Consider the following 24839-nt stretch of genomic DNA (forward strand, 5'->3'; position numbering starts at 1 on the left):
ATGAAGCTCGAGATGAAGTACTTTCACGAGTCACCAAATACCAGCAGGACCTCAAAAACTACCACAGTCGACGGTTAAGGCCAAGATCTTTCCAGGTCGGAGATTTGGTCTTACGGTTAAATCAAAAAAGTATTGAAAAGCTCGAATCACCATGGCTAGGCCCTTACGTCGTCACGGAAGTCATCGACGGAGGAGCATACAGGATCAAGGACAAGAAGACGGGGGCTCACGAGAAAAATCCCTGGAACGTGGCGCAGCTCAGGCGTTTTTACGCCTAGAGTCGAAATATAGTCCTCCTTTGTAAAAATACAATGTACTGAAACGCCCGCGAGTTTTCAGATGCACTCTTTTCCTTTTCGGGGCACCGAGTGGGGCCGGAAAGGTTTTTAATGAGGCGGGCTCGCGGTGCTGCAATATAATAAAGATAGTGGAGATATACTTCTTATTCTTCGACACGCTCGGGGGCTCAACGCCTTCAAGTTACAAAATATATACAATATAGATAAACTAGACTTACCGAAATATTTCGCCTTGGTACAATAATACCTCGCCAAATAAAACATCGGAAGCTAACAACCATAAATACATTATACTCGTCAAAATCTTATTGCTTTGGTCTGAAAACCTCGCAACAAAAATATAGAACTTCGCCAGCAAGACACTCGGGGGCTCGTAACCCATCGATGAAAAAATAAATATATCTTCTTGCAACAAGAAGAAGAATCTTTGCGATAGCAAAACAGTATAAACTCTAGCCAGAGGCTCGGGGGCTCCAACAATATAAGTTGCTTTACAATATAAACAAATTCTTCGGAATCAAAGAGATCGACAAGATATAGGCATAATTTCTCGCAATATAGTACAGTTCAGTTCAGTCCTAATATACTATCTATGGATAAACCTCTGGCTGTTTTGTGCTCAGCGTAGGTTCCTTTGATGAAGAATTCTGAATCCATCCGAAGAAGTTCATCCATCATCGCCTCAGCCACAGGAGTAACCATCTCATTGATTGAGTCGATGTTATTTTTCCGCCGCGATTTCTTGGCCAAGCAATCAGCAACAATCTTCGTCAGGTCCAACTTGGGATGGCAAATGTGTATCATAATCATGGCAAACCTTGCGCCAGCAGTCAATTGAGATCGCACAAAGTTATGAATATGAGGAGCATCTCTAAATTTCTCCATCAGTCCAAGAAGAGTTTCGGGAGCCTCATCTCGAGGAAATAAAGTCTTGTAAACAAGGGTTAAGGTTCTCGTGCAAAAATTGAGAAATTCGCGCACCTGACAAGCGCGATCTTGGAACCTGACAATTTGCTGGGTTCGCTCAGGAGTGGCCCAGAAAAGACAGCCATGGTTAAGAGAAAGATTGACGAGGAGATTCGTCCTGACATTCACTCTTTCGTCTTCAGCAGCAGCATCGAGAACCGAGCCTATTAAGCGACAAAGCAAGAAATCTAAGGGGAGGCACAGTAACAAAAAGAAAGAAGCAGTGTGAGGTTGGAAAAACATACCTAGCATATCTGCGCTAGCTTCAATCATTAGCTCGAGCATGCTATTTTCTCGAGTAGTGGCTTTCTCAGCTTCCGACACAGCAGCATCCTTGGCAGCTATGGCCTCTTTGGCTTGTTGAAGAGCGATTTTCTCTTTCTCGGATGCTTTTTGAGATTGTTCCATCATTGCCAGAGTTTGTTTTTTCATGGATTGAAGTTGCTGTCGAAGTTCTTGCAAATCTTGCGACAAATGTCTGCTTGAAGAACCTTCGATGAGATTATCATCGACTAGTGTTTTCTTCGAGAAGGAGGAAGCAGGAGAAGTATCGGCAACACGAGGACTGGCAGAGTAGTTATCAAAAATCAACTGGAAAAGAAAATTTCAATATCAAATGATCGCGCAAGACAGAATTCCATTGATCTTCAGGAAATTTACATAGATATTACAGAAGAAATTCTTCAAAAGGACTACTAAGGTAATTGTCGCCAAAGCTAATATGGCGACAATAGCTAAAGAAACAGAAAAATAAAAAAGAAGAGGCATTCAACTAGACCTCCGGCCTTGATGAGCTAGGAGTTGCAGATGGCTTGATCCCGAGATAGGCCAAGATTTTCTTCGTGTTGGGCTTGGCTGCCTTGATCAAAGATCGCCATTTTGTTTGCTCTATCTGGTCTGTGTTGCCTACTTTCGCCCAGTCGATAGTTTGTTGGCTATCAGCAACCAAGGCAACAGTGCTTTCGATAGCAATCTTCATGTTCTCTTGGCGCATCTTCAGTCCAAGATCTTCTGGTGGATTGAAGTCCTTGGCAAGAGCAAGGAAAGTCTTGGGCTCCTCTTTCTTCGGGAAGAAGTAGGGGAACAACCTTGATAATCCTGTGTCAGCATGCTCCATGCCTTCGCGAACTTCGGTTCCATGAAACTCCAGGAAAGATAGTGCGTCAAGGAGAGGATCATTGTCGGGATCTTCAAGTTCAAATTCTTGGTTTGTTTTACCTGCCGCAGAAAATATATGTTGGTCGACAGCAGGCAAGGAAAAGCAAGTCTAAGAAAGATAGAAGGGATCGACAAAATTACCAAGGAAGCGCCGATTCTGCGTGTTCAAGCGCTTGATGATAGCCTGTTCACGAGTAGCCTGTGCGGCCTTGTGCTCGTTCAAAGCAGTTTCGGCGTCATCAAGTCTTTTTTGCAGATCTTCGACACCAGCAGCTTTTGCCTTGGCCTTATCAGCCTCTGCTCTAGCTTGGCTAGCGTCAAGTTCAGCTTTCTTGCGAGCCGTTTCACTTCGCTCCAGTTTTTGAGCAAGAGTGTCGACAAGCTTGTTGGCTTCTGCAAGTTTCTCTGCCAAAATAGTAAAGAATCGTCAAAATTGCGACAAAACAAGAGCAAGAAGTTGTGAACAAGGGTCATCAAAAAGTTATTACCTTCAGTTTTGCTGGCATATTCACGGTACCCAATGAATTGGGCACCGATACGAACAAGCTCTTTGATCATAGGCTGTCAAAGAAGAACAAAGAAAGAAAACGTCGGTATGGGAAAAATATGAAGGCATAAAGAAGCAAACAGAGGACATAAAGATAGTGACAAGCAAATTAAGAACTTACATCATCCAAGAGAGGATTGGAGGAGCTACCCACTTGGAGGGTAGGCTCCATGATCGTTTCCACCCTTGTCCTTTTTGGTGAAGGGACAAGAGGGCTTGAAGGAGGAGTGGGAGCGCCAACGTTTTGTTGAGGAGGCGAGGATTCCTCTCCTTCAACGGGCGTCTCCGAAACAATTAAAGTATGTGACGTACTCGTTCGAGCAGCCACATCAAGAGTTGGTACTTCTTCCTCATCATCACTGCGATTAAAAGTCGACAGCATAAAAAGCAAGATAGACAAAAATCTTCGAGTACAAAAATAAGGGGAAATAAAAGTGACTTACGAGCTGATGAGGGATTCAAGATATGGATCATAAGTTGCCTTCTGACGTGAAGGACCAACTTCTTCGGCTTTGGAGGTGCCGGAATCTTCGGCATCATTCCTCTTCCTCTTGTTCCTTGGAGAAACAGCAGGAGGAGGAGAATGTGCCGATGCAGTGCCTTCAGAGGCAGCCTCCTTTTCAGAAGATCCCGCAGATTTTAAAGAATCCACGGGTTCATTCACAAAAGAGGGAGCATCTTGGTTGTCGTCAGTGACAACGGCCCTTTCCTCGACTTCTCCACCTTCAGGAAGGGGAGGAAGCGAGATAAGATTTGGGTGGTTCTGTAAAAAAAAAAACAGGGGAAGATGTCAATAAAGGAATTACAAAAAACAAGGAGATAGCAAAGCAATAACAAATCAAGCGGAAAAGTTTACCTTGGGAAGTGGATTGGTGGCGCTGAATGGTTTTACACGGCAAGAAGATGGGACAGGATCTTTTTTGCTGAGAGACGAGATTTTTCGGACAAGCTTCTCTAAGTCCTTGACCTCTAAATCCGTCGACAACCGATCTACGTCCTTGTCGCCAGCATACTTCCAGAGAGGGTATTTGCGAGCTTGAAGAGGCTGCACCCTAGTTCTAAGAAAATACGCTGTGATCTGAATACCTGATAGCTCCTTGCCGCGAGTATTTTGCAACTCATGGATGCGAGTCATCAGGGCCTCTGTCGATATCTTTTCTTCTTCGGTAGCTTCTGCGTCCCAGGAGCGGCGGCGAAGGATTTTTTCGGCGCCATCGAAAGGAGGGATGTTGTCTTCAGCACATCCATGGTTCTCCTCCTGAATGTACAACCACTTCTTGCGCCACCCTTGAACTGAGTCAGGGAGTTTCACGTCGAAGTAATCGACGGTGGGGCGAACGGAAATTACAATGCCGCCTATATTATAGGCGACATTGGGAGAGCCATTACGGCGACAGAAGAAAATGCGCTTCCATAGCGCCCAGTTAGGCTGGACGCCAAGAAAGGCTTCGCAGAGGGTGATGAAAATGGAGATGTGGAGGATAGAATTTGGCGTGAGGTGGTGAAGTTGCAGACCATAAACGAAAAGCAGTCCGCGGAGGAAAGGATGAATGGGGGCGGAGAGACCGCGGATGAGGTGGTCGACAAAACTTACCCGATACCCCATTGGAGGGGTTGGGTAGCTTTCTTCACTAGGGAAGCACAGCGCCTTGGGCTTCTTGCTGATCCCCAGCTTCTTCAGGAGATTGATGTCCTGGGTGGAAATCTTGGACCTTTCCCACTCCGTGGCTCCCAGATCCACGGCAGCCATTGATGATTCCGGCGTGCTGTGCCTGATCAACCGACGCGGTGGCATCAATAATGGCGCGGGAATGCAGCTTGGAGAAGATGAGCTTAGGGAATTGTGGAGCGCAGGAGGAGATTTTGCAGAGGAGAGCAGGAGAACGGCGCGAGCGGAAGTGCTCGAGGAAGAAGAAGGAGATCTTATATAGAGATGCGGCGAAGCAGCGGACCGTTGGATTGGAAAAGTGTGCGGCAGATGATAGCCACGTGGAAACAAGGGTAAAAAGTATTTTAACATTGGAGAAGTTACGGTACGTGCGCCAGAAAAAGCGGAGGACGTGTGTCCCCCACTTGCACGATGTGTCAATATAGTGGATAAATTGGACCCGCAAAGCAGCGGGAGAAGATTTGTCGTGATTTTCAGATTTGCAATCGTGGCTATCGTCAGCAATAGCGTCACCTTGGCGGAAGAAAAAATTCGCCTCAACAGCTTCATAAAAGGCGACATGGAAAATATTTGTGAGCCTTTGATCAAACACAAGTTTTTGATCAAATGCTCGGGGGCTACTTTGAAAAAATGAAAAGATCAAGAAAGACAAAATAGAAATGGTGTGAGCCTATGATCAAATACCAATATTTGTTCATAGCCTCGCGGGCTACTCCCATCGGGAGCGCTGTTCGCGCACCCGAGAAAATTGTAAAACTTCGGGAGAGAAAGAAAATATAGCGGCATAAGACGTGGAGCCTACACCCAAGCACAAATCCTTGGCTGTAGCCTCAGGGGCTACTCCCATCGGGAACGCTGTTCGCGTGCCCGATGAAATTATAAAAAAGAAAGAAAGAAAAAGAAAAAAGAAAGATAGCAGAGCAAAAGAGTATATTTCGAGTTATAAATAACTCTGTATATACTCCCATCGGGAGAGCAATATAAGTCATCTTTGACTCAATAAAATGTGCCATTCCAACAGCCGAATAAGCACTCGACAATATATTCTCAGAACGCCAAAGTTGCGATCAATTTCTGAATGCCGCAAAACTTTGCGAAGGTAAGACCCCAGATCCGTTCTGTGAGGCGTGGCGCCGTCTCTGACGTCGGTTTGCTACTTTTATCCGTATCAACAGATGCGAAGAAAAATCCTAACGGACGCGTTAGGTACCCGATAAATTTGACTGGGACTCGACAGAATGGTAAGACCTTAAGCGGCACCTGTCGAAGTTTACACCAGTATCCCGAGATCATGTCCAGGGACGTGATCTTGAAGTAGGTTTTTGCGGATTGCCACTAGAGCAGTTAACTAGTACCTGATCCGTCAGATGAACTAGCCCCAACTACCATTATCCCTGTAAAATATAGAAATTTATGTGAAGAAATATAGAAAAGTTAAAGTTGTCGAGTAAAAATAAACATTGGAGATTTTCCCTGACTCTACGATTCAAGCAAAATCTCGGGGGCTACTGACATAGGCATCCCAAATGGGCCTGCCGAAGATGGTACCTGGGGTTTACTGAAGGCCCACTACCCGAAGAATAAGAAGATTCGGAAGCCCAAGATATTATTAAGGAAAGCTAGAGTTGTAATAGGAAGCATTATTTGTAATCTTGCGGGATGAATTAGAAACCGTCCCAGACTCTGTAACTTGTACAACACGAATCCCTCGGCTCCGCCTCCTATATAAGGGGGAGTCGAGGGACGAAGAAATCATCGAATCATTGTCTCTCAAACCCTAGTTTTCATAATCGTCGAGTACTTTTCGGCTAAAACCTTCGAGATCTACTTGCCCTCTACTTCCAACTAAACCCTAGTCTACAACCCGTAGGCATTGACAAGTTAATACCTTGTCACTCGATGAGGTAAAACCCTTACGTCCTGCCTGTCTGTTCTTTGATTATGAAGACAATGGGTTACAATGGGGTGCCGAATAGTTCGGCTAAGATCTAGTCGAGATTGCTATTGCTAGGGTTACCTAGCTCTAAGCTTTTCCTGGCTAAGATTGCTAAGATTGATCGTGTCCCTCGGCAGCCCCTCTCCTGGCCTGTATATAGGAGGCCAGGTCTCAAGAGGTCTAACCGAATACGACTAGATTTACAGTAGTTTAGATCCAATCTTTCCTTGTTTGTTCACTTCCTTATCTTGCCCGTCAAGGAATCTTCTGGTACGCCGACCTAGCGGCCCATCACGCCTTCAGGTATCTTCATGGGCCTCCAATTAGTCAATACCGGATAGGGCAGCGCTGGTTACTCGAAGGGTAATGCCCACGTCAGTAGCCCCCGAGTGTCTAGCCGAAGATAATTCGGGTAGAGACTTAATGCATGTCTTCTCCTGATATTCTTCTCCTTCATTGTCCTTGTTCATCTTGAATCTACTTCATCTTCTTTTATCGGGTGCGCGTCAGCACTCCCGATGGGAGTAGCCCCCGAGTCTAGGTACGGATGCTTGCAATCCGTGCGTAGACTCAAGTTGTACTACTCGAATATTCTCCTCTGCCGAGTTTTTCGCAGGTCTTCATAGGTTCATTCGATGTACTTTCTTTACGCAAAGGATAATGAGTAACGTGCCCAACTTTTGTCGGTTAACTGCCGATGGCAAAACAACGTTACCCTACACAGAATCAAGTCCCCGGGCATGATCCTGGAGTGCAAAAAACTTTTATCGGGTGTGCACCGCGTCCTCCCGATGGGAGTGATTGTCGAGTCTGGGTGCAGACTCAAACTTTCTTCCTTCGACTGCTTATTCTGTTGAGTCTTTATTTTATCGGGTGCGCGTCAGCGCTCCCGATGGGAGTAGCCCCCGAGTCTAGGTTCGGATGCTTGTAATCCGTGCGTAGACTCAAGTCCTTCATCCGATGACTTTTCATGTTTCCTTCGAGTGCCTCTAGTTTTTTTATGACGTCATTGTTGTGGGCCGATTGACGGGATTTGACTTGACGTGTAACTATTGTGGGCCAATTGATAGGACTTGACCTGACGGGCCCACTCTAGTTCTGTGCAGGCAGTTTTTAGGTCTTGACCAGTGCACGCACGGCGATCGAGGCGTCTCCTCAATTTTCGCACGACGTGGGAATAATGGGCCTCCGGTTCCACTCCTTCTTCAAGCGCCACGTGTATAGTCAGATCTGCTCCACCCCCCACGATGCTTTGTGGAGTTATGGCCACGACTGGGCTCAAATTCTTACAGGATAAATAGGGAGCCTCCTTTCTTTTTTATCTTTTACCCCGTTCACTGCTCATCTTCTCCTTCAAGCCTCCTGTTCCTCTGTCTCTCCATCAGAAGCTTCGTTCACCATGGGCAAAAAGAAGAGTGGCAGCACATCGGAGACGGCCAAAGTTAGCCGTGACTGGAGCGCCTCCGCCATTTCCAACCGCGACATCAACAAACTTCGCGCCCTCGGCTTCATCTCCGCATCTGAGGATGACATTCGTCTCCCAGGTTCGGTTTCTCGCCCAAATCCCCCGAAGGGCTTCACCGTCATGTTTGCCGCTTTTTTGTTCCGTGGCCTCTCTCTTCCGGCACACGAGTTCCTTCGCTCCCTCCTTTTCTTCTATGGGATTCAGCTCTGGCAGCTGACCCCGAATTCCATCCTCCACCTTTCCATTTTTATCACCGTCTGCGAGGCCTTCCTCGGCATTGAGCCTCACTGGGGCCTTTGGAGGAAGATCTTCTATGTGAAGCGTCATAACGATAGCAATGGCCCCCCCGTTGTCGGTGGCGTTGGCTTCGTTGTCAGGAAGGAGGTCGACTACTTCGACTATCCGATGAAGGAATCCGTCCAGGGCTGGCGCAACAAGTGGTTCTATCTTCGGGACCCCGCTGTTCCTGGGCGGCGTTCAAATCTCCCTCTTTTTGACGATGTCTTGGTAGCTCATAAGAAGAAGTCTTGGAACAATGCCCTTTCTCCCGAAGAAAAGGCGACAACCGATGAGCTATTCGAGCAAATAGTCACTTTGAAGAATACAGGAGGCCTGACGATGTGCGGCACTGAAGTAGTTTCAGTGTTCCTACAATGTCGAGTACAGCCGCTGATGTCTCGCCCTCACCAGTTGTGGCTTTACACTGGCAAAAACGACAAGTCGAGGGTCAACTCTGCCGACCTATCGGCAGATGAGCTCCAGAACGAAGTTCATCGCCTAACATGCCTCAGCACCAAGGACACCATTGTCTTGACATCAGCGCGCCCTCCTTATGATCTCAAGCATCTTCCGTCCGAGGTAACCTTACCATTCTTCGTTTACTGTTATTACTTTTTTTTCTGCTTGTGCTTTACATGTTTTCTATCCTTCCACAGGCTCCCGCTGTCACCCAATGTTATCCTCCCTCACCCGAGAGCAGCGTGGTATTAGAGGATGACGATGATGATTCTGAGGGAACCGAGGATGCTCAGCACGTCCTTGAGGACAGCGATGTCCAAGAAGAGGAAGCTGCCGAAGATGACGCCTTTCTCAAGAGCAGACGTCGTAAGTAGGTACATGATGATCTTATCACGTCGGCTGAATCAAGTCCTAGAGGAGGAGATAATGATGCCGACGAAGTTGCTTCGCCTCCTCCTGCTAAGAAGGGTTCATCAAGTTTCTTCGTGGACGAAGATGATCTGGACCTGTGAGCATTTATACTCTTTTTATTTTTATTTCTTGTCACCTTGTATGCTAACTGCGCACTGTACTTAAATAGCTCTGACGATGACGATGTTCCTCTCGCAAAGAGGGCTAAACTAGCTTCTGAGAGAGCAGCACCGGCTAAGGAATCGAACCCTTCTCCTGCCAAGTCAACACCTCCATCCCGATCGGGTGTAGAGAAGGTCCCAGTATCGAGAGTTATTCCTCCTGATGATGCTCCCACCCCGCCGGCTGGCCGCGATCACGTAAGTACTTAATCTGTCTGGCTTTGCTTAATTTCCATCACCTGACTCCTCTTGATTTTTCCTGGCTGCAGCCAATTTATGCTACAGTCGATGCTGTGGCGGACTTTGCTGAACAATTTACTCGCCTTGAGGCCGAAAACTCCCAACTTCGGAAGGCCGTCAAATCTTCGGCTGATCAGGTGGTTGAAGCCAGCAGGCTCGCTGCCGATGCCAAGAGTGAGAACGCCTTGTTGAAGGAAGAAGTAAAGAGGCTGAAGCGTCAGATGAAGGATGATCAAGATGCTAGGCGTGCAGCGGCGGCTGCAATTGATGAGAAGGAAGGTGTCCTCCGTGAATCCATCAAGAATTTATTGGGTAAAAATCCTCATGACACTCCGCTCCTTTCTTGATGTTTTCTCCATTAATTGCTGATACGTCTCTCTTTCAGAGGCCGCTAATATAACTGTCAGCCGACGTCATCAGCTTCGGGAGGATTCCACAGCCGATGCTTTGTCACTTGCTGCTGAGTCTAATGTCCAGATCCTCAGATTACTGCAGAAGTCCAAGGGGGCACTGTCGAAGTTATACTCGATGATCTTCCCAAAGGCGAAGCTGGACAAGACTCTCGACGAGATGGCGGAAGCTTTCCTTGTCGATCCTTCCGAGCCTATAGAGGTATTGAAACGTCGCAGCCGCTTGATTGGTGCGGTTCTTACTTTCCAGTTGCTTATGGGCCACGGGATGGGGTCGGAATTGGAAGATTTCTCTAAGGCACTGCCTGTTGATGATGAAAACCATCTAGTCGACCTTGAGCCTTTCAAGAGATCGGCAATAACTTGCGCCAACCGGCTTCTAAAGTTGGTGGACGAAGCACAAGCCGAGCCTGTTCTTGAGTCAGTCCCTGGTTCAACTTCGGTGAATCCTTAAACTGTTATTCGATGTGTTGTACATAAGATTATCCGTAACTCTTTTAAATTCGGCTTTGTTGCCAAAGCATCCTTTTGCCTGTATGATGCGCACTCAATGCTCCTGATGGGAGTTTTTATATTAATGCTTGGTCTGAACTGAGGACGTACTGCAGATTCCTTCATCTTCTTCCCGTGCCGAGCTCTTTCCGAATTCTTCGGGTAATGACGAGTCAGGCCTTGTTCGTCAGTTACGTGACCAGTTGTCTAGTCTAAATAAAGACATTACTTCCCTTCGTGCGATGGCTGCCTTGGTGAAGAATAAGGGAGAAATAGCGACTGCCGTCGAACAATATGCTCTCGATGGTCTTCATGTTGCTACCGAAAGTTTGGGCTGTGAGTATTAGCCTGTCTTATGATTCCTGGTATAGCTTGAATGTCCTAACATTCGTTCCCTTTCCAGTCGTAGCTTCGGATGCAGCTGAAGAGGACAGGAAGATTCATGAAGAGGTTGAGGCGATGACCGATGTTGCGCACCCAACGCATGGTTTATGGCTGCATCGTCCGAAGGCCATCATCATGGCGAAGTTTAAGTACCGGGTGATGAAGGCACATTACTATTTTGATAAATACTATGCCCTTCTTACGATGGTTTGGCACACCTTATTTCCTCTGGATCAGGCACCCGAAACTTTGTCTGGCTTGTTCACCCGATTCAAGTCTCCCGAGAGGATTCGGCTGCTAGTGCGGAAAGAGCTTCTAGCTGGTGCTGAGCTTGCCTTTGCTTCAATATTGGCATGTCATCCATCTTTAGATTTAAGAGCCGTGGCGAACACTGAAAGGGATTTAGGCCAGTACTATGATGTTGCTAGAGGTCCTGCTCACACCATTGTTTCTCGGATGGAATCATGCCTTGAAAAGGAACTGAAGGCCCACTGCGACCGGGGATCCCGATTATGAATGTAATAACCTTGTATTCGCATAAGATTGTTTACTGCGTACGCTGCACGCTTATGTTAATTTGATTGATATTTTGTTGTCGAGTGCGGCTGAGTGATCAGTTCAACATGCTTACTCGACGACTTCGTTGTATTTTATGCAATGTTATTGCGAAGTCGATATGTAATTTATGCGAAAGCTCGGCTTCATCACACGGTGCACCGGTTTGAGCCTTATCTTATGACAATGTAACCATCGACTGCAGCACTCGCGTATTTTTCGAGGCTTGGATTGGTTGTTTTTGTGTGTCATTAATCTTAGCTCTCGCTGAGAGTATTTAATTAATGACATCGTGTAAACACGTTTCTTCTGGGCCAATGCTCCCGATGGGAGTTAGAGCCGATGGGAAAGGCTCCAAACGTTACGTTCGGGTACCAAAGCCTGAAGCAAGAAAAAAGGGTAACAAAAATCTGATTAGATCTTTATTCATAATGTAAAGCAACCTTGTAGGCCGTTGAATGAAAAAAACAATCGTATCCTATGTATAAAACCGTCGCAATTGCGCGATGTTCCACGGATTCTCGACATCTTTTCCCGAGACTGGATTTTTGAGCCGATAAGCTCCTCCTGGTATCACTTCGGTGATGATGTATGGTCCCTCCCATGGGGATTCTAGCTTTAAGGGTCTTTTTTGCTTCAACCGTAGTACCATATCTCCAACACTGAAATTTCGACTGCGTATTCATCGGCTGTGATAATTTCTCAGCGCTTGTTGGTAGACCGTTGTTCTTGCTAAGGCGATATCTCGTGCTTCGTCAAGGAGGTCGACAACATCTTGTAGCGCGATATTGGAGGAGGACTCTGTGTACGCTGTTACTCGAGGCGCTTGAAATCGGACGTCGGCTGGTAGGACTGCTTCGGCTCCGTACACCAAGAAGAATGGAGTGTATTGAGTCGACCTGTTGGGGGTGGTACGCAAACTCCATAGCACAGATGGTAACTCTTCTACCCAGGCTCCGGCTGCGCCTTTAAGGCGTTTCTTTAAACCATCCCCTATTAAACCATTGATCCTTTCCACCTGGCCATTGGTCTGGGGGTGAGAGACTGATGCGAATTTCAATTTGATCCCTCCATCATCACAAAATTTCCTGAACTCCTCGGAATCGAAGTTGGAGCCGTTGTCTGTGACGATGCTGTGGGGCATACCGAATCGACAGGTTATTCCTTTGAAGAATTGAACCGCTGTTTCAGCCTTTTGGTTTCGCACTGGTACTGCCTCGATCCACTTAGTGAATTTGTCGACTGCAACCAGTAAGTACGTGTGTCCTCCGGGTGACGATCTTGGCAATGGTCCAACTTGATCGAGTCCCCATTGAGCGAACGGCCATGCCAAGGGTATTGTCATTAAATCCGTTGCAGGAGCGTGTGGTTTCGACGAGAAACGTTGGCACGCATCGCACTTCATGACTAGATCCCTAGCATCCGACGCTGCCGTTGGCCAATAAAATCCTGCCCTGAAGGCTTTCGCCACAAGGGCTCTTCTCCCTGCATGATGCCCACAGGTTCCTTCATGTATCTCGCGCAACAGTGCTTTTCCATCGTTAATGGCGATGCACCTTTGGAAGATCCCTGAGATGCTACGCTTGTAAAGCTCACCATTTATCACTGTGAAGGCCTTTGATCGTCTGACGATTCGCTTATCTTCCACAGGGTCTTCTGGCAGCTCTTGTTTCGACAGGTACGCTAGGAATGGTTCGGTCCATAGTGGCTCGAGGAGGAGAACTTGTTCGGCAGGAAGGACTGAAGATTCTTCAGTCGAAGGTTTTTGTAGTGAACTTTTCTCCAAATCTCCAGCCGATGGTTTTGGAGATGCAGACGTCTTTTCTTTAATTGATCTTTGAGCGATCACTTCGTAAAAAACTCCGTCTGGGATAGGGGAGCATGTGGACCCGATGTTTGCCAAAGTGTCGGCTTCCTCGTTACTGGCTCTGCCAATGTGCTTAAGCTCGCATCCTTCGAATTTAGCCTCCATATTCTGATACAGTTGTCGATAAGCAACCATGTTGTCACTGACTGCATCGCACAGGTTCATCGACTGCTGGACCACCAGGTTTGAGTCTCCGTAGATTTCTAGGCGCGTAGCACCACACGCCTTCGCCATTTTCATTCCGTGTAGCAGTGCTTCGTATTCTGCTTCGTTGTTTGTCGGCAGGGAGAAATTCATTCGTAGTATATACTTCATCTTATCTCCCTGTGGTGATATTAGCACCACTCCTGCCCCTGCGCCTGTACTCCGTTTTGACCCATCAAAGTACATTACCCATGACCCCAACATGTCGGGTGTTGCTGGTGTCTGTGATTGGATCCAATCTGCCACAAAATCTGGGAGGATTTGGGATTTTACCGCCGTTCGGTTGACGTAAGTTATGTCGTGCGGCGCTAACTCGATGGCCCATTGAGACACTCGACCTGTGGCTTCCGGATTGGTCATTATGCTCTTTAGGGGTGCTTCGCTCACAACTTTGATCGGGTGCTCCGTAAAATAGTGCCGTAGCTTGCGAGCCGATCTCCACACTGCATATGCCAACTTCTGGTGATGGGGATACCTCTGCCTTGCGGGGGTAAGTACTTCACTGAGGTAGTAAACGGGCCTCTGCACACCATGAACCCTCCCTGCTTCTTCTCGTTCAACAACCAAAACACTGCTGAAGACTTGAGCTGTAGCGGCTATGTACATCAGCAGTGTCTCCTTTTCGCGCGGGGTCACGAGCACCGGGGAGGTCGATAGGATTTTCTTCAAGTTGTCGAAGGAGTCTTGTGCCTCCTTTGTCCACTCGAACTTTTCTGACTTTTTCATCAAGTTGTAGAATGGCAGAGCTTTCTCCCCTAGCTTTGCGATGAACCTGCTGAGCGCCGCTAATCGGCCTGCCAACTGCTGCACTTGGTGCAGATTCTTTGGCGGCTCCATGTCGAGAATAGCTTTGATCTTCAAGGGGTTAGCCTCGATTCCTCTGGCTGATATGAAGTACCCGAGTACTTGTCCTCCTGGCACTCCGAAGAAACATTTCTTGGTATTTATCTTGATTTTGTATCCGTCCAGATTGTCGAAGGTTTCCCGCAAGTCATCGATGAGTGTGTCTGCATGCTTTGTTTTCACCACGATATCGTCGATGTAGACTTCAATGTTCCTTCCAATCTGCTCCGCGAGGCAGGCTTGCATGCAGCGTTGGTAGGTAGCTCCTGCATTTTTCAACCCGAATGTCATGACGTTGTAACAGAAAACGCCGTGTGGAGTGATGAACGCGGTTAGCTCCTGGTCCTCCTTCTTCAGTTTGATCTGGTTGTACCCGGAGTATGCATCGAGGAAAGAGAGACGATCGCACCCGGCTGTAGAATCGACTATTTGATCTATTCGAGGCAGCGGGAAATGATCTTTCGGGCAGTGCTTGTTAAGGCTAGTGTAATCGATGCACATGCGGAGGGCGGTTGTGTCCTTCTTCGGCACCATGACTGGATTGGCCACACATTCAGATTCCTTAAGCTCTCGGATAAATCCCGCCTTGCGAAGTCGATTAACTTCTTCACCGATTGCTCTTCTTTTAGGTTCGGAAAATCGCTGCATCGACTGCTGTACTGGTTTGGCCATCGGGTCAACATTTAGGGCGTGCTCACCGAGTTCCCTGGGGATACCTGGCATGTCGGATGGCTCCCATGCAAATATCTCCCAGCGCTCACGGAGGAACTCGATGAGCGCGCTTTCCTATGCGACAGCGAGGTCAGCCGAGGTGTTGACCGTCTTCTTCGGATCAGTAGGGTGCACTTGCAGCTTCTTGGTCTCCTTTGCAGTATCGAACTCATCGGATCTTACGTTTCGATTGTCGGCTGGCGGCTGTGTGTGGTCTGTAATGGCGTCGATTGCGTTGAGTTCTTCTTTGGCTCCAAACTTCGAGGCGATCCTCTGGAATTCCCTGTCGCAGTTGTCTGACCGAGCGAAGCTGCCGTAAACGGTTATTGGGGTCCCGTTGTTGCCTGGCATCTTTAGTTTCAGGTATGCATAATGAGGCACGGCCATGAATTTGGCAAACGCAGGCCTGCCAAGGATGGCGTGGTACTGAGATTCCCAGTCGACTACCTCGAACTCGATCTTTTCTTTCCTGAAATTACTGGGCGTGCCGAAGACTACGTCCAACGATGTTTTGCCTAGCGAGTAGGCGGGTCGAGTCGGTATAATGCCGTGGAACCCTGTGTCGGATTCTTTTAGCATGTCGACTGTTAAACCCATTGCCCTCATTGTGCTGGCGAATAACAGGTTCAAGCCGCTTCCTCCGTCCATGAATACTTTGCCCATATTGTACCCTCCAATCTGTGCTTCCAGGACAAGGGCCGCGCGACCGGGCCCTTGGACGGCTTTCGGGTGGTCCGCCCTGCTGAAGGTGATGCTCTGATCTGACCAGTCGATGAAATCCGGCGTATCAACCATGGCAACTTCCGTGTATTTTACTTCTCGGGAGAACTTTTTGATTTCTCTTTTCGAAAAGCTGGTTTTGTGGATCATGTTGATTTGTCCACGCAGCGCTGGGAATGCTTCGACTGGTACATATTCATCTTTTTCCATTGGCTCGTACGGTTCTGGTACATATGGTTCTGGCTGATGGTCATAGGACCTTGCTTTCTCTTCCATCATGCGAACTCTTGATGTGGCTTCAGCTCTAAGGTCGTCGCAGAACTGTCGAATCTCTAGGAAGTGTCGACAGTTCCTTAACAGATGGCTGGACTTTTCCCGACCATCTTTAGGATCGAAGTAAGAGTGGAGATAACATGGCGCCTCAAGTTGCTCTGTAGCTGAGAGGTGTGGAGAACGGGTGCGGCCCCTGATTGACGACATGTCATAGCATCGAGAGTGGACTGCTGTTCTGCCTTCCTCTTCACGGTGTGAGCTCCTTCGTCTCTTTCTTTGTCCAGCTGCGGCGTCGAGATTTTCTCGGTTGCTCTCTTGTATGCTTCTGGGCAAAAATTTTAGGGCTGTTGCCGAAGGGACACCCTTCTGAGGCACGGCCTTTGAGTCGGACACGCCGGCCCCGGGGAGGCGAAGAAAACCTCCGGAGTCGATGACGAAGTGAACGCCACTGAAAACAGCTTCCGTGTTGTGAGACGGTGCCAAAGAATTCGGGTGAAGTTCTTCGCGGCGCGGCACGAACTCGAAGGATCCGCAGCGGATCGGATCTCTTGACTTTGCTGGTGTCGGCGACTCGAGTAAGAATGCCGCGGACGTAACTGGTGCTGCCGATGACCTGCCTTGTGCCAACAGATTTCCCACAAACGGCGCCAATTGTCGAGGGTACTCCTCGCCAATGCCCTCCGATAGGGGCTTAGGGTTGATGGAATCCTGTAGGCTGACACGAGACATCGGTTCACAGACAAGCGGGGAGAGCGATTTACCCAGGTTCGGGGCCCTCGATGAGGTAAAACCCTTACGTCCTGCCTGTCTGTTCTTTGATTATGAAGACAATGGGTTACAATGGGGTGCCGAATAGTTCGGCTAAGATCTAGTCGAGATTGCTATTGCTAGGGTTACCTAGCTCTAAGCTTTTCCTGGCTAAGATTGCTAAGATTGATCGTGTCCCTCGGCAGCCCCTCTCCTGGCCTTTATATAGGAGGCCAGGTCTCAAGAGGTCTAACCGAATACAACTAGATTTACAGTAGTTTAGATCCAATATTTCCTTGTTTGTTCACTTCCTTATCTTGCCCGTCAAGGAATCTTCTGGTACGCCGACCTAGCGGCCCATCACGCCTTCAGGTATCTTCATGGGCCTCCAATTAGTCAATACCGGATAGGGCAGCGCTGGTTACTCGAAGGGTAATGCCCACGTCACCGGCTGTGGCGGCGAGGAAGAGGGGCGACTGGTCAAGGACTGCAGCTCGGTGAAGCTTCTCCTGGACGGCCGTGGAGGCGAGGGGGAGAAGCTCTGCTGGGCTTCGTCTTCGGCATCGAAGATGTGGAGGTTAGCTTGCTAGTGCTATCAGCTCAAGGGCTGCGCTGCCCTCTCTCTTTCTCTGTCCGGCCATGGAGGCGAGGGGAGAAGAAGAGGTGTTGCGGTGCTTCTGGCCAGGCGGAGCCAGCTTTTTCTCTGGTGGTTCTTCTGCAAGCGCTATCACGCACTCGGCACCATGGCCGATGCGATCTTCAACCGACGAGACGGCTGTTACTCTACCTCCAAGACGGAGGTCTCTTCCTGTCCCTGTTAGAGCTCGACGCCTCCGCGCAACCAAGAGATTCGTTCCCAGTGGTGTGGAGGTAGCCAACGGGGGTGGGTTCTCGCCGGAAGGAAGAGTTAGAGCAGCTTCTCTCCATTCCTTGGCGGCGACTCTTCGAGGATGCCGGCGAGCGGTGACGGTGACGCTCCAGGACCTAATTGCTTTTTTAGATTTTATTCTGGGGTGTGTTTTGTAAATTTACAGGCCTTATCTTCAAATTCTAGGTTCTTGAGGGCGAGTGTTGTAAAGGGTCTGTTTGTAATTTGTACCCGTCACGTGTCACTCTAATGGAATACCACCTCTTCTGTGCAAAAAAAAAACATAGTTTGCCATAGATATATACCATTAACCTTTGTATTTATGCTTCTAAATTTCCTCCGGGCAACAACGCTTCTGGATCCAGAAGCGGATGAACTATAAAGCAGTTTCCGAGAGGCTGATGGGATGGCTGAGTTATAATATTTTCATTGCAACCGACGGAATCCTCACGGGAGAGGCCGCCGACCTCCTGCTCGTCTCCCTCGCCAAACTCGCAGTGACGGGCTCGTCCAGCCATTCTCTAAATCTAGCAATGTGCTGTAACATCTTGTGGTGACCCTCCATACCACTGCATGTTGTAGTATGCCAGTCGTTGATATAACATTCACGAAGTACCATTCCGCAAATATTACATCCCTCAGAGTAGTACAACAGAACATAGCAGGTCCATAACTCATTCATTTATTATTACAAATATCATACACATATCGTCTCGGAGCTCCTCTTGGGTCCTAAGAGGAATACTCCTGGGTTCGAGGCGAACCCAACTTAGCTTACAATATAGATGTCTCATTAAGTTGTACATTTATACTCTCGAGCAGCTAAATACTAAGAGTTCGGGCTGCTCGGCTACTACTACTTCTTGATGTTCTAGGCCTGATCTCCTCCGGAAGCCTCCCCGGTTCCGTAGACTATGAGATAGTCTACGCCTTCAACACCTCCAGAGAGGTCTGGTTCTTCATAGCCGATGATCTCGGCTCCTTCAGTGTGGTCGTAGTCCTCCTCCAGACGATTCAGACAATCTAAGCAAGGGATTTAAGATTGGGATGAGTACGAGCGTACTCAACAAGTTCATTATAGAGAAGAGGTGTTTAATGCACTGATGTCTACGTTCCCCCTCCTTTCCTGTAGACAGTGTTGGGCCTCCAAGAGCAGAGGTTTGTAGAACAGCAGCAAGTTTTCCCTTAAGTGGATCACCCAAGGTTTATCGAACTCAGGGAGGAAGAGGTCAAAGATATCCCTCTCATGCAACCCTGCAACCACAAAACAAGAAGTCTCTTGTGTCCCCAACACACCAAATAGGTGCACTAGTTCGGCGAAGAGATAGTGAAATACAGGTGGTATGAATAAGTATGAGCAGTAGCAACAGTGCCAGAAAATAGCTTGCTGGCGTGTAGTTGATGGTGGTAGTATTGCAGCAGTAGTAACACAGTAAAACAGTAAACAAGCAGTAGTAACGCAGCAGTAGTAAACAAGTAGCGATAGCAGTATTTAAGAACAAGGCCTAGGGATTACACTTTCACTAGTGGACAGAATAGATAAATGCATACTCTACACTTTTGTTGGATGATGAACACATTGCGTAGGATTACACGAACCCTCAATGCCGGAGTTAACAAGCTCCACAATAATGCTCATATTTTAGTAACCTTATAGTGTAAGATAGATCAACAGACTAAACCAAGTACTAACATAGCATGCACACTGTCACCTTCATGCATATGTAGGAGGAATAGATCACATCAATATTATCATAGCAATAGTTAACTTCGCAATCTACAAGAGATCATGATCATAGCATAAACCAAGTACTAACACGGTGCACACACTGTCACCTTTACACACGTGCAGGAGGAATAGAACTACTTTAATAACTTTGCTAGAGTAGCACATAGATAATAGTGATACAAAACTCATATGAATCTCAATCATGTAAAGCAGCTCATGAGATCATTGTATTGAGGTACATGGGAGAGAGATGAACCACATAGCTACAGCGAAGCCCTCAGCCTCAGGGGTGAATTACTCCCTCCTCATCATGGGGGCAGCGATGGCGGTGAAGATGGCGGTGAAGACGGCGGTGGAGATGGCTCCGGGGGCAATTCCCCGTCCGGCAGGGTGCCGGAACAGAGAGTTCTGTCCCCCGAATTGGAGTTTCGCGATGGCGGCGGCGCCCCTGGAGTCTTTCTGGAGTTTCGTCAATTGGTACTGCGTTTTTAGGTCGAAAGGGCTTTTATAGGCGAAGAGGCGGCGCAGGGGGGCACCTGGGGGCGCCACACCCTAGGCCGGCGCGGCCTAGGCCTGGCCCGCGCCGCCATGTGGTGTGGTGGCCCCCTGGCCCCTCTCCGACTCTTCTTCGGTGTTCTGGACGCTTCCGGGAAAAATAGGAGGTTTGGCGTTGATTTCGTCCAATTCCGAGAATATTGCCCGAACAGCCTTTCTGGAACCAAAAACAGCAGAAAACAGGAACTGGCACTGTGGCATCTTGTTAATAGGTTAGTTCCGGAAAATGCATGAAAATGATATAAAGTGTGAACAAAACATGTTGGTATTGTCATAAAACAAGCATGGAACATCGGAAATTATAGATACGTTGGAGACGTATCATGCACTAGCTACGATCTTAGACCAGAAAGTCTAATAGCAATGCAAGTTTTGATAAACATTTCTTCAAGGGATTGCTTTTATTTTCAAGAGCTATGTCCGTCAGCCTTCACCGGTTTACTAAAACTTCATGGAGCTCCTTTCCGGCCGCGTTCGCAGTTCCTTATCCCGGAACAGGGAGTGACAGGTCACAGTTCTTTACACTCTGCAGAGGTGTGTTGCTTTACCCATAAGAGATCTTAACCTTGGTGCCAACCAGGCAGCTTTCCCGTCCACACTTCCTTCGGTGTGAGGCCCGGTATAAGGTCTAGCCAATCATGTTCCTCCGCTACCTCGAACACCCACCCTTTGTTGCATGCCCCGACCCTGGATCCTCGCCGGTCCCATTATTCCCATATATTTCAGGGTGGACCCCGACCACGACGACAGTCTGGGATCGAACCAAACTCCTTCGCCGGTAGCTGCAACCCATCATAGACCGCAATACCGTGGGGACTTAGGACTCCCCAGCCTCACCATCTTGCTCCTTCGGGCGACAAGTGTACTACGGACAATGCCGTGGGGACTTAGGACTCCCCAGCCTCACCAGCTTGCCCCCTTGGATTACAAGTGTACTACGGTAAAGCGCATCCGTTGATGAACGAGAGGTGGAAACACTTTTGACTACTCCGTCCCACTCCGGATCTTATGGTTAACACGGGTATTACGGCACAAGAATCACTGGTGACATTTGTTGTTTAACCCTAGATGGATATAAACCCTTGCAATGGAACCTCCACCATATCAACTCAATCCATGGTTCCATTGCCCACCACATAGTCATATTCATAGTTATGAAAGTAGTGGTTTTGGTTTTTATGCAGTAGTGATAACCATAGTACTTTGCAAGTAATTTGATAGAAATACTCAAATGACATGAGCAAGTGATGAACTTGCCTGAACACTGCAAAGTTTTGCAGTTGGAAGGTCTGGACTAACCCTTGTCCTATGTCTCTGAAAAATAGCATCATTGTCCGATAAGGGCAATGGTTAAAGAAGCAATTATGCATGATTCCAATTTTAGGGTTTGTTCCCCCCTTCCGAAGTCGTTGTTATTTTATGTGAGAGGTTAATACTAAGAACAATTTGGAGGTTCTCTATTTAGGGTAAATACAACCTTGAAATATTGTCAAGGTGTTTTTGTAGTCCAATTACATTAATGGACTTATTTTCTTTATCTTTACTATTAAATTGCAATAGGTGACTGCCTGGTGTCACAAACGGGCCAAATAATTTTTTTAGACCCAACCTCTTCCGGCAGCCCTTGGCCCAATCTTTATTACTATTACGTCCAAACCCGCACACGCACGGCGTGGCGCTTCTCACGCCCAGCTTTTTGTTTTTTCCACGCAGGAATTAGGGAGTCAACCCCCGGCCCGGCCTCCCGCTTCACACGCTCGGTGCCGTTCCTAGCACCCACGCACAGGGAACTCTCCAAATCCCTCGCAGCTACTGCCAGCGCCGCCGCCCTGACAGATCGACTAGCTGACCTGCTGCCGGGCGCTAACCACGAGAGCGAGATCCCCTGATTCGTTAGCTAGCGCTCATCCTCTCCTCGCGAGGGGTGCATGGATCCAAATCCGCCAAAGAAATAGTACGGCAAGCGGCTCAAGGCGGGGCAAGGTTGACGCGCTCGAATTCCTGGCCCGATTTCCCTGATCCTGTTCTTCCCAATACTCAAGCGCCGTCGTTCCCAACCTGACGAAGGAGGGTCGCACAAGAGAGGAAAGCGGGACCGAGCTCCACTGCACTTGGCTCCCATGATTCCGCTGCCGCTGGCTCCCTGGTGTCCGTCACAGGCTCATAGCAGCCTCGATGCGCATCACATCCAGTGACTTGAATTTCGCTGGCATGGGAGAGTTCTCGATTGGCCCAGGAAGAGAGGCGGCGGATGGAAGCGGGAATTGAGGCAACGTCCTGGATGGATATTCTCCATGGATTTCTTTTTCTATGATTTTCGTTAACTGGATGGGAATAGTGGTGGGTTCACGGATCGAGATTGCCCTATTCTTTTCATGATGGATTCTCTATCGGTAGTTTTTTCACTTGATGTTTGAAGGCTGGTACGATTCATATTTGGGGAGTGTTGGCTTCTCTCGGGGGATCAAATCACTAATGCCTGGATCCCAGCCATTCGATCAAGCGATTTGGAATCTTTTCGGAAAATCACCCACCTCACTCTCCCACTTTTGCAGCAAAATCTGTTTTCATCTAAAATCCCATATTTGCTTCTATAAAAGCACATGTGTAACAAAACCAATCCAGCTGTAGCAAAACCATAGAACAAATGTAGCAAAATAGATTTCGCCGAAGATACCGCCAAAAAGATTGTAGCGAACAATTTACGCTATATTAGCATAACTTCGGAACAATTGTAGTGGAAAAAACTACTATTGCAGCATCATATTTTTTTGTACTAAGATCCTGTATCTCCAACGAAGGTACAACTATGGTTCGGGCAATTCATCCAAAAGTGATGCCTCCAAAAAAATGGAACATGGATAAAAGGTGAGTTGGGCGGCAGCTTATTATATAGAAAATGGGGATCGATGTTCACAAACCTACAGCAAAATTTAAACTGCAGAATGGCGAGTGAGCAGGATTAAGATCGTTTGCCGTTGAGTTCGTCAGTTTTATGCATGTTGAGCCGATGCATATTAGGAAGGCAAGCTACATGACCACACTTACTGAGTAAGCATCCGCTGAAAAAAATAAACAATTCAAAATTTGTAAAAACATGAGCTGCTGGTGATGTACTACGCCATCAAGTTGTGATTTAACATGGCACCGTAGCAACGCACGGGTTTTGTGCTAGTTGAAAATAATATGTGTGATTTAAATCATTATTTAAATCATCAAATTAAGACTTTTTCTTAATTATCTTCAAAAATTCTCTTTGGTATTTTATTTGGATAGAGAATTTTATGCTGATTGATTTTTATATTTTTAATTATTTTTTTAGAGCTCTTATCAATTTTCTATTGAATTTCAAAGTTTCTGGTTTTTATTTGAATTGTGAAAAGTCACAATTGCCCCTCGGCCCACCTGTCAGTGGAGCCCAGCGGGTTGGGTTAGACCAGCTCGGGTCCAACCGACCCGAGCGGTCGCTCACTCACTCACCACCCCGCGCCGCCTCGACCTAACCCTAATCCCCTTTCTCTCTGGCGACCTACGTCGCCCTCACCGTCACCGACCGATTCCGGCGGTCTCCGGCCGCCATGGCCCTCGCCATGGGGCGCAATCGAACCGCCGTGTGACGGCGATCCATTCCATCCGCGTCGATCTGGAGCAGACGCCGCTCCCGCTCGTCCTCGACCCTCTTCGCCATGGCTAGGGTTACGGGATCCGCGTGATCCCGCGGTTCCCAGGGTTCCTGGCGTGATGGCGCCGCCGTGGCTGTGCTGCCATGGTGGGGTGGTGCTGTGGCGCCGCCATGGCTTGGCTTGGCCTGGCGCCGCCGTGCCCTGGCGTGTGCCGCCGTGGCCGCCATGGTTGTCTGCCTGCTCGACCCCGGTACGTTCGCCACCTCTTCTGCTCCTCTTCCGTGCCTGTTCTTCTTCCTCTGCTAGCTCTACTGCTGTGCCTTGCTTGCCTGCACAAGAGCTCTTGTGCTCTTCTGCAGCGCCATGGTGCCTGCTCCTGCTGTGCTAAGCTGCTGTGCTATGCCTGTGCTGCTGTTGTGAAGCCCAGCTGTATCTCTGTGCAAGAATTTCTGATCTAATTGGTTGCTAGGCTTTCCTTTCTTGCTTAATTCCTCTCTGTGGCTCTGTTTTAGTTACTAAGCTCGACAGATGCTCAAGTGTGTTCATATATGCTTGCACATGAGCATCTTGTAATGCTCATGGCTTTCTTAGTTGCTACTGGTCATGCTACAATTAAATCAATTACTTGCTTAATGGCTCTGGTTATTGTTATGGCTGGATTATGAGTGTGTGCCATCCCTGTCTAGCTTGATCCAGTGGTACATCATGTATTTGATGTGCTTCTGGGTACAATTACAGTTCATCCATTTATTTATCTGTGAAGCAATAGTTGATTAACTGTGGCCATTTAATTATCTGGTCCATGCTCTGTTGCTCAGTGATGCTCTAACATGCACTGGCATGCTATAGCAGACTCTGATGATCATATGATCATCAGCTGCTTATAAAAGGTGTGATGCTCCATCTGGTACCTTACCAATGCTCAATTTGAGCTGTGTGTGATTACCAACTAGTGCTGGTGTGTGTAGTGGTTGGCTCAAGCAATTGCTGTTGCTTGCAGTGATCCCTTGGATCATGTGTAAATGTTCAAGTTATTGGTGATTTGGGAACTTCATTTATCTGTATAGCTTGTCCTTGTTTATTAGATAAATGAGATGAACTGCTTGCAGTGATGAGTCTTGTAATTAGCTTGATTGAGCTAGAGGGATGCCAACAGTGGTTGGGGACCCTAGCTCTTCTTTGAACCCAATCTGGGTGATGATATTTGTGCTTGGCTTGGTGGTTTGGCTGTTTTAGTGGTTGAGGTGACCCTGGCAGTAATCATATGC

At 47.9% G+C, this 24839-nt stretch overlaps 1 protein-coding gene across 1 annotated transcript; it reads right to left on the reverse strand.

The window, feature by feature from the left end:
• Nucleotides 1–1970: 1970 nt before the first annotated feature.
• On the reverse strand, nucleotides 1971–23936 carry LOC139831958 (uncharacterized). Its single transcript, XM_071821362.1, has 3 exons — nucleotides 23897–23936; nucleotides 2565–2828; nucleotides 1971–2483 (listed from the first exon to the last, which is right to left on the reverse strand). Exons 1-3 carry the CDS (start codon nucleotides 23934–23936, stop codon nucleotides 2038–2040), a joined length of 750 nt encoding a protein of 249 aa, XP_071677463.1. The 3' UTR covers nucleotides 1971–2037.
• Between the last annotated feature and the right edge of the window lie 903 nt (nucleotides 23937–24839).

The sequence above is a fragment of the Lolium perenne genome, chromosome 1, assembly GCF_019359855.2.
Source record: "Lolium perenne isolate Kyuss_39 chromosome 1, Kyuss_2.0, whole genome shotgun sequence".
NCBI lineage: Eukaryota > Viridiplantae > Streptophyta > Magnoliopsida > Poales > Poaceae > Lolium > Lolium perenne.

Excerpts from the sequence above, each read along its gene's own strand:
- LOC139831958 (XM_071821362.1), bottom strand. The coding sequence starts at position 23,936 with ATGGCGCTGCAGAAGAGCACAAGAGCTCTTGTGCAGGCAA. Across the intron at positions 2,829-23,896 it reads AAGAGCTCTTGTGCAGGCAA|AGAAACTTGCAGAAGCCAAC; the intron begins GCAAGGCACAGC and ends CTATTTTGGCAG. Across the intron at positions 2,484-2,564 it reads GCAGAATCGGCGCTTCCTTG|GTAAAACAAACCAAGAATTT; the intron begins GTAATTTTGTCG and ends TTTCTGCGGCAG.